At 45.8% G+C, this 18,554-nt stretch overlaps 1 protein-coding gene across 9 annotated transcripts in view; it reads right to left on the bottom strand.

Annotated features, from left to right (window-relative positions):
- Window positions 1-18,554, bottom strand: part of caskin2 (CASK interacting protein 2) — a 97,698-nt gene that overhangs the window by 37,856 nt on the left and 41,288 nt on the right. For 8 of the 9 annotated variants that reach the window (XM_075454805.1, XM_075454807.1, XM_075454809.1 and 5 more), the window contains exons 4-6: window positions 7,364-7,461; window positions 5,011-5,156; window positions 2,043-2,138 (exon numbers count right to left, since the gene is read on the bottom strand). In XM_075454805.1, the coding sequence (XP_075310920.1) occupies window positions 2,043-2,138; window positions 5,011-5,156; window positions 7,364-7,461 (340 nt within the window). Of the gene's footprint in view, window positions 1-2,042; window positions 2,139-5,010; window positions 5,157-7,363; window positions 7,462-17,208; window positions 17,293-18,554 lie in introns of those variants that run through there. The other variant, XM_075454813.1, reaches the window with a different exon arrangement.

Below are 18,554 nucleotides of genomic sequence, written 5' to 3'. Positions count from 1 at the left end.
CTCAAGCTTTAATTGGTGGTTCGCCCTCGCGAAATAATACACAGTGAATACTGCACAGTATTAAGTATTTTTTATTAAGTTTGTGTTTTTGTAGTATTAAGTATTTTTTATTAAGTATTAATTAAGGCTTAATGGTGTTTCCTAAAGGGGGAACTGTTAAACCTGGCAACGCAGCCCGCTTAAACCACCTCACACTTGCCCGCAGCGCACGTTAGCTCCTTTAGCCAGCGCGAGATGCAGGCACCATGGATGGGTTTTTAATTAAAAAAGGGCAAAAACCAGCCCAAAAACCATGCTCATCCTGAATGTCTCACTATGATTACAACAACAAACTACAAATACAACATGAAGAAAGTCGAGGACATGCACGCCAGCTTCCGCTCATCCCAGTATTAAAGATAGTTCGGGATATTTGACATGAATCTGTATGGCATCACCATAACCAGTGTCGTGCATTCAAACTGACTTACCCCCGACAGTGTCCTGTGAGCCGAGTTCTTGTCCAGTGTTGGTCAAGGCGAAAGTAGTCCGGCTTGTTTGCTGGGGTCAAGAAATTAGCGCGTTTTTCTTCCCAAAACAGTACGTGTGCTAAAGAGTGATTTATTTCATCACAAAAACCGAAGCCGGCAAAAGTCACTCCTTGTTATCACTTGGGCCCTATACTGTCTCTCATTGTGTATCAGTGCGCACGTCATTCTGACCGCGAGCTGTGCGCACGAGTCTTTCTGTTCTTTGGCAGTGCTCAACACTGTCTTACTCTGCAGACAACTGGCCATCGGGTCCAGCTGGTCTGGGACGCCTCTTCCAGTTGATCTTGGGAACATGGAAAAAAGTTCTCAAGACGCCTGCATTCAGGAGTGCAGGGAAGTCCCCGTTATTTGTGATGCAGGCAGCAGCCGTCCCGCGGCCACCGACATCCTCATCTAAGGTTTTGTATCTGGGGCATAACTAAATCCCACTCGTGGCAGCAGTAACATTCCACCTCTGTCTGCATTACTTCGCACTTCAAACAAGTGCACCAGGATTTGTCGGCCACCCTGGGTATCGCAGCTCCAGCAGTGGCTCCAGCTTCTGTTTCCATCACTTCTCTGTCCACCCTCTCTCTTTCTGCCCGATCTAAGTCCATGTGGCGAACTTCCTCCTCAGTATAAACGGGTTCATGAAGATACCCCCTTGGCTCTGAAGGGAAGTCAATATGTTCCTCGTCGCTCTCGTAGTCAGACATCTTCCCGAGCAGTAAACAAAGTGAACTCGTGCGCACAGCTCGCGGTCAGAATGACGTGCGCACTGATACACAACGAGAGACAGTATTGGGCCCAAGTGATAACGAGGAGTGACTTTTGCCGGCTTCGGTTTTTGTGATGAAATAAATCACTCTTTAGCACACGTACTGTTTTGGGAAGAAAAACGCGCTCATTTCTTGACCCCAGCAAACAAGCCGGACTACTTTCGCCTTGACCAACACTGGACAAGAACTCGGCTCACAGGACACTGTCGGGGGTAAGTCAGTTTGAATGCACGACACTGGTTATGGTGATGCCATACAGATTCATGTCAAATATCCCGAACTATCCCTTTAAGGTAAATGTGGTCTGAATTGAACATGTATTGGCTGTGTTGTTTCTTTTTTATAAGTAGAAATGCAAATTTGCAAAAGGAGACTTTAGTATGTTGTGGTAAAAGTGGCTCTTCCCTTGATTTTGCTGCCAATGTGGCTCTGGTGAAATAAATAGTGAGTATCGCTGCTTTAGTTGGTCCGTACTAAGCTGAGGCCGACCCTAAATGTCCTCACATGGAAGTCAGGTCCTCACAGACATATAAACACACCCCAGGAGTGTCAGTCGGGGGTGGATCGGCGCGGATCCGGTTTCACTTTCACGTCTAATCTACCGAGCTCACACAGATCTGAACAGAGTGCTTCTGTGTGTGTTTGCTTATTCACTTTTATCACTTTTTAACGCTCAGTTCTTTCAGCTGAACGAGGCTGTTTGTCACACTTTGTCTTTGACATGAAGACAGAAACAGAAACAGAGCGGGCTCACCTTGGCTCGTCCGAACTCGCAGGCCAGGTCCAGAGGAGTCTTCTTGGCCTTGTTGACCAGACACGGGTTGGACTGATGCTGCAGCAACATCTCCGACTGAAACCACAGCAACACGGCGGTTAAACATGGACTTTATCTACAAAGCAGCTCTCAAACATCAGTGGAGCCCACAAAAGAAGAAGATGAAAGCAGCTCAAATGGTTGGAAGCAAAGATTTATGTGTGGGCAACACATTCATTTCATTAGAAACTTTGCGTAAAGATTTTACAATACTTCGAGTTCCCTTCTTCAGAAACCTTCAGGCCCGCCGTTCTGCTAGAGAACACTATCCATTCCCACATCTATCTGCTAATGATTTGCTTGACATAATACTTGGGCGTGACCCAACCCTTCTATAATATTTATATTTCTTTCATATACAACAGCGTTCTCAATCAGAAGACTAGATGTGCCTAGGAACAGGACCTTGGCGTCCAAATGTCAGCTCAGACCTGGGAAGGTTGCCTAGATTTGATTCATTCTTCATCTCTGTGCCTTAAACACATTTAAGATCCTGCACAGGCTTCATTTTCCCAAACCCTGACCCACCCTGTTTGAGATGTCATCAAGGCACAGCTACCGTAGGGCAAATGTTCTGGGCCAATTTTTGGATCCAGATATTTGAGGCTGTTTCAAATATGTGTGGCAGGCGCATTCACCAGATCCCATCACTGCTATATTTGGGGTTTTATGCTGATGACGTTCAGCTCTCTGCATCCCAAAGATATGCCATTGCATTTGCTTCACTCTTAGCTAGGAGACTTATCCTGCGGCAATGGAAATCTGCTAATCGCCCATCTTTCCTTTGCTGGGTGAAGGAAGTCCTCGCTTTTCTACCCCTAGAGAAACTGAGATACTCAAGGGGCAAAGCCTCCAATAGAGTCCATAATACCTGGACTCCTTTTCTACATTTCACTGACGGCTGGACTGATGGGGCGCTGGGGGCAGTACAAATGCTTTAATGCATCAGTCATTCAACAAAAAAACGTGACCTGACCCCGGGTGTGAACAGCGTCTCAGACCTGCAGGGTATTCTGCTCCCGATGCTGTTTGAGGGCAGCAGAAGACGAGGCTCGTTGAAGAACTCAGACAACAACGAGGCTTTATTCAGATCCTGCTCAGCGGGGGTTTGCAGACGACTGCAGGGACTCACCTACATTCATCCTAATCCTGATGTCAGAGTCACATCCGAGCTGAGGATTAAAGCAGAAAAACCTCTATTTCATGTGAAAAACCTGGTTTCTGCCAGTTTGGGAGGCAGAGCCTTCAGTTATCAGGCCCCTCTCTGTGGGACCAGCTGCCAGTTTGGGAGGCAGAGCCTTCAGTTATCAGGCCCCTCTCTGTGGAACCAGCTGCCAGTTTGGGAGGCAGAGCCTTCAGTTATCAGGCCCCTCTCTGTGGAACCAGCTGCCAGTTTGGGAGGCAGAGCCTTCAGTTATCAGGCCCCTCTCTGTGGAACCAGCTGCCAGTTTGGGAGGCAGAGCCTTCAGTTATCAGGCCCCTCTCTGTGGAACCAGCTGCCAGTTTGGGAGGCAGAGCCTTCGGTTATCAGGCCCCTCTCTGTGGAACCAGCTGCCAGTTTGGGAGGCAGAGCCTTCAGTTATCAGGCCCCTCTCTGTGGAACCAGCTGCCAGTTTGGGAGGCAGAGCCTTCAGTTATCAGGCCCCTCTCTGTGGAACCAGCTGCCAGTTTGGGAGGCAGAGCCTTCGGTTATCAGGCCCCTCTCTGTGGAACCAGCTGCCAGTTTGGGAGGCAGAGCCTTCAGTTATCAGGCCCCTCTCTGTGGAACCAGCTGCCAGTTTGGGAGGCAGAGCCTTCAGTTATCAGGCCCCTCTCTGTGGAACCAGCTGCCAGTTTGGGAGGTAGAGCCTTCAGTTATCAGGCCCCTCTCTGTGGAACCAGCTGCCAGTTTGGGAGGCAGAGCCTTCAGTTATCGGGCCCCTCTCTGTGGAACCAGCTGCCAGTTTGGGAGGCAGAGCCTTCAGTTATCAGGCCCCTCTCTGTGGAACCAGCTGCCAGTTTGGGAGGCAGAGCCTTCAGTTATCAGGCCCCTCTCTGTGGAACCAGCTGCCAGTTTGGGAGGCAGAGCCTTCAGTTATCAGGCCTCTCTTAGAGAAGTTTCACTGCTGGTTATTTGTTGCAACATGAATAAATTGATTTGAATCTGTGGTAACCGTAAATCTCCTCGGACCTCCGTCCTTCTGCACGAGCTGATCCATTTAATCGATTTATTCTAATTCAGATCAGCTGCAACAGATCTACATAAATCATCAGGGCAACACGGGGACATTTTTTGGACTAATTTAATAAACTCTGTACAGAGAATCAGGACTGAAATGTTCAGCACAATGTTCCTGATGGAACCGCAGGCTTTGATGAATTATTCTCTCAGATCTGTGGGTAAAGTGACATGCTGAATGTTTTCCACTGAGCGGGAAAGAAAAAGCTTTGATGGCAGCTCAGAACAACAGAAAAAAATCAGGCGTCTGCATAGGGATGGGAATCGAAAACCGGTTCCCAGTGTTTCAATTCCTTGGAATCGTTTTGGCGATTTTGCAAACGATTCCCTTTTATCGATTCCAGTGGGCGCGGATGACGTCACAGCGCAGCCAGCAGCCAACAGTAAACATGGCGCCCAAGCGGTACAAACGCTCGAAAGTTTGGTTACACATCCCTAAAAAAGACGACAACAGGGCAACTTACAAAGTGAATATTTCACCAAAGTGAGGAAATACTACCAACATGCAATAACTATGAATGAATGTCGTGAATAGAACCGAATCGTTGAGCAGAATCCAAAATGGAATCGTAAAAATCTTATCAATTCCCATCCCTACGTCTGCACAGTGAAGCCAGGGACGGGCCGAACGCTCCAGCTGTGAGGTGAAGCCACACGAATGACCCGGCACCAAAGCGGAGCTGGACTCACCACTTCAAAGTGTCCGTACTGAGCAGCCAGGTGGAGCGGGATGTGTCCGTCCAGAGAGGCGCCGTTCACCGCCGCCCCGGAGCGCAGCAGCATCAGGACCGACTCAGACTTCCCCTGCCAGGCGGCGTAATGCAGCGGGCGCATCCCTGCAGGGGATGACATCACAACACGGGATGACATCACAACCTGCAGCTTATTCTAACTCAGTACAAACAGGGTGGAAAGTTTTATCATTACAGACAGAATGAACACAAAGATTTTCATGATTTATGTTAGAGGTGCACCGAATATTCGGCAACCGAAAATATTCGGCCGAAAACGCAAAAAAAAACACATTCGGCTTTCGGCCGAAAGCCAAATGAGTGGCCGAATCGGAGGCCGAATGGTGGTGACGCAAAATTATCCACAGACAGTGGAGTCGACAGAACCAAACTCATCTGTAAACTCTGCCAATATGCCGCTCATTGATTCAATGCGAGACTCTGGTTCTTCTCACAGATGTTTATTAACGCCACATCAACACCGTAGAACTAAATGTTCGAGTAAACAAAATAAAAGACAACATTAGTTGTTGTAATCATTAAAGAAATAGCATTCTTAGCAGGTCGCTGGTACCAATAAATAATCAAAGTAATACTGGCCACTTTAGCTGCTTCTCAACCAACGGCAGAGTCATTCCCCAGAGGCAATCTGCAGGGTCAGAACTAGGATTCTTTAACTTCCACTTCTCCTCTGCATCACATTCACCCAGTTACAGCAAACACCACGAAGCATGGAGTGATGAAATAAAAATAAACTAGCAGGTAACATCACGCTACAGGTGCTCCTCGGTCTCTGTGTGAAGCTCACGGAGCTAACCGGCGCTACTTCCTGTTTTACTTGTTTCAACATAAAAGCACGTATTTCAAAATACATTTTTAAAAAACTCCTGCATTTACAGCCAAGTTGAATTGTCTTCTCACCGTAGTAGTTTCAGTCTAAAATATCACTAAAAGGCAAAACACACAAACTACAAAAAATGCTGCCACTGTTCCTGAAGGAGCAGGCTACCTAGACTCTATGCCAAAAAGGACACTCAGATAATTTGTTATATTGCATGTTTTTACATTTTTGTGTTGGAACGCGTTTATAATATGTTGTATTTTTTGTTGTTGTATGAAATGAATGAAAAAAACCCCAGAATGAATTGAAAATGGGAATTAATTAAACTTATCTCTAGTTATTAGTAATAACTTTTGAAGATTTCAAATAAACATTTATTTTCTTTGAAAAACATGTCTAAACATTTATTGTAAGGCGTAGATTTAAGCAATATTTAAAAATGGTGAAAAATCTAACTTTTGTTAACTTAACTGAACTGTAATATTCGGTTTCGGTTTCGGTATTCGGCCAAGTGATTAATTATTATTCGGTTTCGGTTTCGGCCACAAATTTTCATTTCGGTGCACCTCTAATTTATGTCCAGGGGTATCCTGCCTCTCTAGTTTTAGTAAAAACTAGAGCTGGGCAGCGATTAAAATGTTTAATCTAATTAATCACATGATCTCCCTGATTAATCATGATTAATCTCATTTGTACGCAGAATCCAAAAATGAATCCAAAAGTAGCGTATAGCTTTTAGCATTTAGCTTTATTTTAAATGTGCTGCCATATGAATGAAAGTGCCATAACATTTGTTGTGCAAACACACTTTTAACATCAGCATCTTTCTGTAGTTTTTATGTAGAAGCCTCGCTCCACTGTCTGTTTCCTTGAATGACTTGCTGCTATCAGTTGTGTGTTTTGCCTTTAAGTGATATTTTAGACTGGAACTACTACGCTGAGAAGACAATTCAACTTGGCAGAGTTTACAGATGACTTTGGTTCTGTCGACTCCGCCGTCTGGAAGAACTTTAACATGAAAATGGCCGAGTAAAAGATCCGTACCCTTCTCCATGTTTGGTGGATCCGCCGATTACTTTCTTTTCCTGTTCCGCAGCAGACAGCAGCAGACTTTTACAAAATAAAAGCCTGTGAGCAACAGACTTTTACAAAATAAAAGCCTGTGAGCATCAGACTTTTACAAAATAAAAGCCTGTGAGCAACAGACTTTTACAATAATAAAACCTGCGTTAATGCGCGATAAAATATTTTTCGACGTTAAATAATTAACGCGTTAACGCGATAATAACGAGTTAACTCGCCCTGCCCTTCTAAAACCTATTTATATGAGCTCTTTTTGTGCTTTGTTTCAGCTGTGATAAATCTGTGGTTTTAATCTTTGCTGCCACCATTAAACAACATTTACTCTCTGAGTTCTGAGTTGGAAACCACAGAACTACGGCTTCATCTGGAAGGTCTGGTGGAGTCTCACCGTTACTGTCCTTGATGTCCACGCTGGCCTGAGCCTCCAGCAGCGCCGCCAGCAGCTCTGCGGTCCCCGTGAGAGCGGCGTGATGCAGCGCCGAAAACCTGCAGGTCACAGAGAGAGCGTCACAAACTGATGGGACTGTAAAAGCAAAGCATTTATCTACTGTATGAATCTACATCGTTACATCAGTCACTGAAAAGGTTAAAAAGGCGTTTAAGGGCGGAGAAAAAACACGACAAACTGGCTTTAAGTCAGCAGGTTTACAGCTGTTCTGTTCATTAAACCAGAAAACTAATGAAAAACATCTGTCAGAGAAACATCTGTCAGGGAAATACAGTCAAATAAAACCCTTTAAATGGTTTAAATACGAATGATCATCTTTATGAGCAGAGACAACAAGCTGCTGTGGCCCTGGAACATGAATAGGCATCTTTATTTATATACCACAGGCAACTTAATGTGCTTTACATGAAGACAAGGCATTTAAAGAGAATAAAAAATATAATAAAAATTAAAAACACAGTTAAAAGCAATCAAAGAAGAGGGGAAAAAGAAAGATATAAACTCAACCATAAGCACACGGAAAGAGAAATGTTTTTAACCTGGATTTAAAAGTGCTCACAGTTGGGTCTGATTTCAGTTCTGCTGGTAGTTTGTTCCAGTTGTGAGCAGCATAACAGCTAAAAGCTGCGTCACCGTGTCCAGTTTGAACTCTGGGCTCCACTATCTGACCTGAGTCAGCAGATCTCAGAGCTCTGCTGGGTTTATACTCTACCAGCAGGTCATTCATGTATTCTGGACCTAAACCATTCCAGAACTTTAAAATCTATTCTGTATCTGTAAAGACCTGAGAACTGGCATCATTAGTGTTGTTTTCCAGTAGAAGAAGTCGCCGCCTGAACAGGAATCAACAACAACTTTGGTGGACACCCACTGGAGGAAAACGTGGAGCTCCTTTAATCTTTGGGGACTTTAAATCTTATCTGGGAAGACGTTAAGAGTTTATTGTTCGTCGCCTCAGGCTGGAAACACTTTATTTTAATCTTTGCAGGTCAGATTCAGAGTTGTTTCCATTCCCATCAAAACAGACAACAACCAGCTCAAGAGGATTAGTGGAAGTGTTTCCAGCTATGATAAAACCCTCTACATGTAGATTAAATAGTAATTAACTTGGTGATTTTCTTTTCTCACGAGGTTCAGACGTAACCTGACTCACGTCATCTGGCTGCGTTCACCAACTACACGCGGGGGCGTTCCCTTTCCTCACACAACCTGAGGAGCCTGGGAGTCATATGTGTTTCGTCCGGTTAGAAAATAATGAGAGCCAATCATTAATCGCTGGGTGGGACTTTGGATGAATTGGCCGCGTTATGGCCGCCCATTCATGCTCCAGAGGGCGGGAGTCAGGTAAGCTCTGAGCTACGTCACGGGTTGAGTCATTGGGAGTGGCTGAAGTGGCGTGTCAGTCAAGATGACGGACAGATTCTTCATCCAATCACATGCACGAGTTTTAGAAAAAATAGCCCCATTTGAAATCATGTCGGTTGTGGGCTCGTCCCAGATGGTATGCGAATACCAGAGGGCGGGAGTCAGGTAAGTTTAGACGCCCCTCAAAGACAAATCTGGCAACTTTTATAAGAAACAACTCAATAACTTTCCAATGAGAGCAGCAGCAGATTTATCTGAGGTTCTAAAACCAGATTTTATTAGAGCAGAGCGACCGTCTGGAGATGCTTTAACGGTGAACGTGTCGTCCGTTTCTCACTGGATTCTGTTATCTGAGCGTCACTTAGCAGATCCGGGATGAACTGACTGATCCTGCGCCTGCTGACTCTGATTATACAGTAATCCACTTTAATTTGTTTTTGGAACACAGAAAGCTTGATTAGATATAATAATCACGAAATCGGGTCAGCACATTTCATGACCCCGTGTTCACTGATAGGAGCGTACATATAAACTCTGGAAACAACGCTCGTGCTGAGCTTCATGGAGACAAAGACGCTCCTGTTCGGCAGCAGTTTATGGTGGTCAACGGTGTCAGAGGTCAGGCTGCGGTCCGGTGATACGGCCGCCGCGCTCATGGCGTTTATAAAGGCTGCTTCAGAGCTGCGAGGGGCACAGAAACCCGACGGGAAGCTGTCGATGCAAAGCTTTAATGTTACAAAAACACTGGTTCAGGACAGATTAAATCCTCTTTTTAATGATCACACAAGGAGATGGTTGGATATGTTAGGAAATGGTTCTGCTTTGAACTGGTTTGAGTTTATCTGGTAGAATCTGAACGTGTCCTCCACACAAACCAGACTTCTGGTATTCCACAGGGTTCTGGGTTAGGACCCAGTCTGTTTCTGCTTTGAACTGGTTTCAGTTTATCTGGTAGAATCTGAACGTGTCCTCCACACAAACCAGACTTCTGGTGTTCCACAGGGTTCTGGATTAGGACCTCATACATTATGCTTCCTTTGGGCAATATCATCAGGAAACAAGACAAACATTACCGCTGTTATGCTGATAAATCTATTTATCTGGGGTTCAGATACTCTGATGAGCCTGTTGGTCATCGAGGAGACAGATGTGACAGATGTTGAGCTGCTGTTCCTCTGAGAACAGATGAAACTAACAGAGATGAACACCAGTTCTTGGCCACTCAAACACTGAAGAATCAGGATCTGATTAAAGACATTTTGTTGTTTTTATGTGGATAAAATGAGAGAAAAACATGAAAATGATCAGAAGTTGGAACAGCTTTGTTCATAGTTGTGTTCATGAGTTCAGAATTCATGAAATTCACAGATCAAACAAGTCTCTCAAGAGGCTTTCTTTCATAAAAACCTTATTATTGATCAACGTTTTGAAAGCCCTGAGGCCGAAACGCAAGATTCAATGGATCTTGTTGAGGGAGGAGTAGAGAAGAAGAAGGAGGGCCTAAAGCTGAAAGGCCGATCAATAAATCTACAAATGAAGCCACATGCAGAACTTTTCAAAAAGTTTTTTTTACAATGATCTGCACCTCACTTCGATCTTTGGTTTGTTCTACTTTTCTACAATGTAACGTCTTCCTTTCATCAACAAAATCTCACAAAAAAATTAGGAAAAATCTGTCTAAAGTGATGCTAAAAAACTGACAATCTGGTCCAAACTGGTCCAATCTGGTCCAAACTGGTCCAGACTGGTCCAGACTGGTTCAGACTGGTTCAGACTGGTCCAAACTGGTTCAGACTGGTTCAGACTGGTCCAAACTGGTCCAAACTGGTCCAAACTGGTCCACACTGGTCCAAACTGGTCCAAACTGGTCCAAACTGGTCCACACTGGTCCACACTGGTCCAATCTGGTCCAATCTGGTCCAAACTGGTCCAAACTGGTCCAAACTGGTCCAGACTGGTTCAGACTGGTCCAAACTGGTCCAAACTGGTCCACACTGGTTCAGACTGGTCCAATCTGGTCCAATCTGGTCCAAACTGGTCCAAACTGGTCCAAACTGGTCCAAACTGGTCCACACTGGTTCAGACTGGTCCAATCTGGTCCAATCTGGTACAAACTGGTCCAAACTGGTCCAACACCAACTAAGCTGGGTGCCCCAACAACAAAACCAGAGTTTCCAGGTCCAGGTTTTCCCACTCTAGGTACGAAACATTTACAGTCTCTTTGCTTTTAAAACAAAACTACAAACACTTCCTTCTGGGAGGAAATAATCCAATAACGGCAACTTTAAAGAGGGAACTGAAGCATGAAACTGCCTCGAGTTCTGGATCCATATGAGTGAAATGAAGCAACAGCATTAAATCTGCGGCATTTGTTGCAGTTTGATCGGCTCGGGACAAAGTTTAAGACATTAAAAAGGTTTCAAATGGTTTTTCTGTTTCCACACAGCATGAAAGACTGAGCTGCAAAACAATTACACCACAGCTCACGTTCGCTGTGGTGTTGCAACAGCTTTACTCATGTTTAATGATGCGTGTCAGACGGCAGATCCTCTGGCACCTCTACATGGCACAAAGGCGTCGTTATGGCAGCCTCGCCAGGCGACATGTGTCACGCTGTGCCTGAGAAGGGCTTCAGACGCCAGCTGTTTGCTGCAGAGCCACAACTCATGAGCCCGAGAGTTCACTCCTCAGGGTGAAATCAATCCGTCTGACACCAGAGGAACAGCAGCTCTTCTTCTGTGGTTTTAAACGAGACGGCCACAGGCAGGAGCTTTCAGGAAATCAGGGCTTTATTAGGAGGCTGAATCAGTTCTGCTGTGTCTGGACTCGCCGCAGAGAGAAAGAACAGCAGGGAGGAGACATGCTGTTGTTCTACAGAATGAGTCACACTCACACCTGCACACACAGGTAAACCACACCTGAGAACACGTCAGAACACCAGAAAACTTCTGCTTCCAGGCCATCTGAAGGAGTTCCCCATCAGACGAGTGTGCTCTTGTTTTTGTACCTCATGAGGGCCTTTTTTGGTACTTTACAGGGATCATGAGGGTCTTTTTTGGTACTTTACAGGGATCATGAGGGTCTTTTCTGGTACCTTACGGGGATCATGAGGGTCTTTTCTGGTACCTTACGGGGATCATGAGGGTCTTTTCTGGTACCTTACGGGGATCATGAGGGTCTTTTCTGGTACCTTACGGGGATCATGAGGGCCTTTTCTGGTACCTTACGGGGATCATGAGGGCCTTTTCTGGTACCTTACGGGGATCATGAGGGCCTTTTCTGGTACCTTACGGCCTTTGTTGGGCCCGGCGGTCGTTACGGGGATCATGAGGGTCTTTTCTGGTACGTTACGGCCTTTGTTGGGCCCGGTGGTCCTTACGGGGATCATGAAGGCCTTTTCTGGTACGTTACGGGGATCATGAGGGTCTTTTCTGGTACGTTACGGCCTTTGTTGGGCCCGGCGGTCCTTACGGGGATCATGAGGGCCTTTTCTGGTATATTACGGCCTTTTTAATAGATTTGATCGATTCATTCAAAATAGCCGTTTATGATGATTCGTATTTATGAAAATTAATTATTTTCCTTTTTAATATCCACTGCCGACCCTCTTCTTGGGCTCAAACCCACCGAATAAAACAACATGGCGGCGAAAAAAGTGTCATGAGTTACTCAGGGCTGGTTCTTTAAAAATGACCTTTGATCTATTCTAATAATTCAAGGACAGAATAACTGAAGATAAATAATAATGTATGATAAATAATAACTGATGATAAATAATAACCGATGATAAATAATAACCGATGACCCGCCTCAAATGACCCTTCTGCCCCTAAAGAAGTTCATTTCCTGCCTCTCAGAGGAGGAGCCGGACTTCTTGGATAGAGCAAACATTTGTAAAATGCACCTTTAAACAGCAGATGAGGGGCCGTCCTCCCCCACCAGAGAGGAAACAAGGCTACAGGCCACCGGTGGTCTTTGGATGCAGCAGAAACAAAGAGCCGAACAAAGACGGAGGGGGCGCTTTTAGTGCTGCTCGACCTTCCTTTCTTCTCTTGTGTAATGCCAGCGATGGCATTGGTGTAACAGAGAGCGCCCGGGGCAACCGGGGCAACCGGGGCGGTAATGGACGGATTATTGAGAGCAGGAGGAGGAGGAAGATTCAGCATCCCACTGTCTGTTTGTGGGGAGGAAAAGGAGCTGATGGAGACTCAGAAACAACCCAAACGTGTGTTATTTTTCTATAAATCACCTGAAATAAAGACATCTGTCAGCAGCTGAAAGTCACTTTTAGGACACGACTGCTTTATTTTAGATCATCTTTAAACCAATAAAGTTGGTTTGATGCTGGAACCAAACGTCCCAACATGAATCCCTCAGAGACCATTTTATTTCTGTCTGAAAGCTGAATAAAAACACACTGAACTGATCTGGAAATGGTTTTAATAAGTTTGGCCTGAAGCTGAGTGATCAGGTTCGTTTCCGTTTATTCGAACATAACTTGGTGAACAAGCAGCTTAAAGGGATAGTTCGCCTCTTTTGACATGAAGCTGTATGACATCCCATATCAGCAACATCATTTATGAACATCTTCTTACCCCCTGCTGCGTCCTGTGAGCCATGTATATATAAAAATATAAAAATATAAAAAAATATAATATTTTTATCAAATATAATTTTAATATATTAAAATAGATTATTGTTTTAATAATATTAATAATGATATTATTATTTCATTATTATTAAATAATAATTTTATATTATTTATTAAATTATAAAAATGTATTAAATAAAAAATAAATAAAAAAAATATTTATTAAATAATAAATTAAATTTGTATCACTGCCTGCTGTGCAGACCGAGCAGTAAACACTGTAACAGGCGCTGCTGTCGGCAGGCGGCAGCAGGCAGTGATACGAAGGGAGAGAAAATAGGGCCAAGAGATTGTGAGGTCTGACTTTCTCCTGGAGAACCATTTTATGATGCAAATGTATTACTCTGTTGAACGCATATTGTTCTGAGAAGCAAAACGCTTTATTTTTTAAACCCCAGCCAACTAGCCGGACTACCTTCATCAACACCAAAACGAGGCTGGAACTCTGCTCACAGGACGCAGCAGGGGGTAAGAAGATGTTCAGAAATGATGCTGCTGATATGGGATGTTACACAGCTTCATGTCAGAAGAGGCCAACTGTCCCTTTAAGGTTAAACTTGTATGATGTTGTAAAGCTTTCTGTGAGCACAGATCATCCCTCGTGTTGGAGGTGAGATCCTTTCAAATCATCAGATTATCTTCAGACTATCAGTCCTGATCTGATCACATGATGGCGACACGCGGCAGCTGGAGGTTCTTTACCCCCCAGAGGAGCTCTCTGTTGGGGGGCCGTTCTTCCCTGGGAGGTTCTTAGGTTCTTTACCCCCCAGAGGGGCTCTCTGTTGGGGGGCCGTTCATCCCAAGGAGGTCTCACCACCATCATCATCATTTTTTATTATTATTATTATTATTATTAGTTAGTAGTAGTACGTTTTACTAGAACTGGTATTATTATTGTTGCTGTTAATACAATCATTGTAAATATTTAAAAAAATGTTGAGCTACTTGACTAATTTGAATTTCCCCCATTGGGGGATGAATAAAGTATTTTTCTATTTCTATTCTACCACCATCAGCTCCTGTTCTTAGGATCCTGTTGGTCTCAGTTCATGTAGAATCTCAGAGTCAGACAGCTGAGGAGGATCCAGAACTGTAGATCTGATCAGATGTTGTTGTTGGTCCTGGGGGGGGGCTGCAGTCAGTCTGTAGTCAGAGGGAGATTTACAGCTCTGTGATTGGCTGAGCCTGCTCAGGAATGTGACACTACCAGCAGGAATGTGATGCAGGACTCTCCCTCTGAGCCTGTGGGGGGGGGTGTTGGGGCAGATAGCGGCGGGCTGCATTCCTGTCTGCTTGGATGACACCGGCGGGGAGGGGGAGGTCAGGATCCGTCTGCCTTTAGGCCGCCTCCCCCCCGCCTCCGTCAGAGCGGCGATGAGAGCTGAGGTCAGAGGTGTGATGGCTGTCAGGTGAGCTGAGAGCTGACGGACGGCTTCATTCAGCTGCCAGCGGGACGCCAGCGTTCAGAAACTCAGGATCCACTTCACTCTGAGGGATCTGATATTTAATATAATAAATACTAATATAATTATAATAATAATAATCTGAATTACCCAACAGGAGGATTCCTGCAGGTTTATTCAGAGAGCTTCATGAGATCTGCTCCTGTCACATGAAGGTAAAACTCAGGAAACACAGAGGAGGAAACCCAGTAAAGGCCCAGTTTCTGCTGCTGGTGGAACCGGTTCCGTTCTCCAGAGTCAGACCTGGAACAGACCACGGCCCATCGCAGAGTTTGTTCAAAGGTTGTTGCAGCTCTGATTTATTTCAGCATCTCAGATGGAGGCGTCCGGCCCAGTGGGAGAAATGTGGCTAAAGGCCTCGGTCTGCTTCTCCGTGGTCACGCAGAGGCTTTAAACCTTTTAAAGTTCTCCGTCGGGATGTCGGATACCCGAGGCAGTTCCCCTCCCGATCAGCAGGCGGCGCTACGCTAGACGACCCAATCTCTTACGTCTATGGTGAAAGTGGTTGATTGGTTGTTCACCTTCCGGCTCCGTTCCTCCTCACAGAGAACGATGGCGACCGACAGAGAAAGACTGTTGTTGGAGTCGGAGCTCGTTGATGTTGGAATGCAAATAAATATGACCAAATGTTGCCCGGCACACAGTAAACCAGGGCTACCCAAATCCGGTCCTCCAGGGCCGACGTCCTGCAGGTTTCAGATGTTTGCCTGCTTCAACACAGCTGATTCAGATGAAATGGAGCTCTTCAAAAGGTTGTTAAACCAGCTGATGAAGCATCGATGTGAATCAGGTGTGATGGAGCAGGGAAACATCTGAAACCTGCAGGACGTCGGCCCTCGAGGACCGGATTTGGGTAGCCCTGCAGTAAACTCTTTCAGAAATGGCGGTGTTGTTGTTCTGAGAGGAAGGAGCTAAACCGGGAAAGTGATTCAGGAAATGATGTTGTTATAGATAGATAGGATAGATAGATAGGAATGTTGGGCGACGCACGCAAGAGACGGAGAGCGTCTCCCGGATGCTCTCCGTAGCCTTTCCCGGACGACTATAAATCAGGCTTAAGGTGGATTTATGGTCGCTTATGGAGAGCCCTCATTGGTAAACAATCAATCAACCACTTTCACCATAGACGTCGCCAGATTGGGTCGTCAAACGTAGCGCCGCCTACTGATCGGGAGGTGAACTGCCTTGGGTATCCGACAGCCCGACGGAGAACTTTAAAAGGTTTAACAGCGGTGGGAGGAGCTTACAGAGTTGGTTCTGCAGCCACAGGACCTTCAGACGAGTCCGTTTGGACGCTTTATGAGCAGCAGCCCTCAGCTGTAGCTGGGTCTCCCCCTCCGGGACAGAGTGCCGGAGCCCCCGCCGTCGCAGCCACTCAGAGGGGCTCATTCCAGCTCTGCTCTCCATAGAAACCGGTCCGACCTTTGGAGCCGTCGGGCCGCAGGAGGCTGCAGAGCAGAGGCCTCCCTTCATCTGTTTGTTTCTCTCACAGACGCCATTAAAGCAGATAACCTGTGATGAACGGCCGCCGCGCCAGACAGTATGCAGAGCGTTTACCCACAATGCATTTCTCTCCTGCCCGAGCCGAAATCAGCCGGCCTGAAGCTGATTTCTCTTAAGCTCTAAACTCTGTAAACTTTAGCAACATTTGAAACATTTTCAGGAGAGAAAGTAGTCGTTTAGATCCCCAACGTGTTGAAAACCTGACAAAATACCGGCTGTTTACAATTTTGTTCCCACGAATGCGGCGCTACTAAAGCTAGCTGCAGTGAGCTAACGTACTTCCTGTTATTTTCACAAAATAAAATACCCGTTGCCTTTTATCATAGGGAAAGCCATTACCATACAATTGGTGCTTTTGTTTTGAAAACAGGAAGTGAACCTACCCTCGTTGGAGCTAGCTTGAAACTGCCGTTTTGACAGGAAATGACGATCGGCGACGTCACGTTACGTTGCATCTTGGGTAGTTTGAGTATGAGTAGTAACCTCATGATGCATACCCAACATTTCGGAGACTCTAGTATGCATCCGGGAACTTCTCGCTTACTCAAACTCACATACTAACTCAGAAAGTTAGTAGGAGTAGAAGAAGAAGTATGCGGTTTCGAACACAGCCTTAATGAATCTGGTTGGTTCTGGAAGCCACGCCCCCCTCTGCAGGTACACCTGCAGGGGGCGGAGCCTGCAGATCTGCGTTTTTCTTCTGCAGATCTGCGCTGAACGCTCCCACACACAAAAACTCAACAAGCCCTTTTATCCAGTTCCAAACAGCAGCCCAGAGACGTCCCTCCCACTGCCCTGCTGACCTCTGACCCCTCCGGGCTCCAACAAAGGAGCCCCAGGACTGATGCGGTGGTCCCGGCCTCTGGGGCGGCTGCTTTACGACCCTCTCAGACTCTTTTGTTTCCACAGCAGTGTTGACTTAGAGCTGAGAGGCTCCACTGCTGCTTTATGAACTCAGGAGACACTCAGGAGACACTCAGGAGACACTCAGGAGACACTCAGGAGACACTCAGGAGACACTCAGGAGACACTCAGGAGACACTCAGGAGACTCTCAGGAGACACTCAGGAGACACTCCAGGGTCTCAGAGAACAAACAGATCTGACCACCAGCCTTCTGCTGGAAACACTGAACTCTTCTTCTTCTGTTTCTCTAACCAGTCAGAGTTGAACTGGTTCTGGTTCATGGTGATCCTCTGAGCTGCAGAACGTCTTCCTCTTGGTTCCTGAAGATGTTTCACCTCTCATGAGCTCTAAGCTGGCTCTAAACTGGCTCTAAACTGGCTCTAAACTGGCTCTGAACTGGCTCTGAACTGGTTCTGAACTGGTTCTAAGCTGGTTCTAAACTGGCTCTAAACTGGCTCTGAACTGGTTCTAAACTGGCTCTAAACTGGCTCTAAACTGGTTCTAAACTGGCTCTGAACTGGTTCTGAACTGGTTCTAAACTGGCTCTAAACTGGCTCTGAACTGGTTCTGAACTGGCTCTAAACTGGTTCTGAACTGGTTCTAAACTGGTTCTAAACTGGCTCTAAACTGGCTCTAAACGGGCTCTAAACTGGCTCTAAACTGGCTCTAAACTGGCTCTAAACTGGCTCTAAACGGGCTCTAAACTGGCTCTAAACTGGCTCTAAACTGGTTCTGAACTGGCTCTAAACTGGCTCTGAACTGGCTCTAAACTGGCTCTGAACTGGTTCTAAACTGGCTCTAAACTGGCTCTGAACTGGCTCTGAACTGGTTCTGAACTGGTTCTAAGCTGGTTCTAAACTGGCTCTAAACTGGCTCTGAACTGGTTCTAAACTGGCTCTAAACTGGCTCTAAACTGGTTCTAAACTGGCTCTGAACTGGTTCTGAACTGGTTCTAAACTGGCTCTAAACTGGCTCTGAACTGGTTCTGAACTGGCTCTAAACTGGCTCTAAACTGGTTCTGAACTGGTTCTAAACTGGTTCTAAACTGGCTCTAAACTGGCTCTAAACTGGCTCTAAACTGGTTCTAAACTGGCTCTAAACTGGCTCTAAACTGGCTCTAAACTGGCTCTGAACTGGTTCTGAACTGGCTCTAAACTGGCTCTGAACTGGTTCTGAACTGGTTCTAAACTGGCTCTAAACTGGCTCTGAACTGGTTCTGAACTGGCTCTAAACTGGCTCTGAAC

Source organism: Odontesthes bonariensis, chromosome 21 (genome assembly GCF_027942865.1).
Source record: "Odontesthes bonariensis isolate fOdoBon6 chromosome 21, fOdoBon6.hap1, whole genome shotgun sequence".
Lineage (NCBI taxonomy): Eukaryota > Metazoa > Chordata > Actinopteri > Atheriniformes > Atherinopsidae > Odontesthes > Odontesthes bonariensis.
This window is presented reverse-complemented; position numbering and strand designations above follow the sequence as displayed.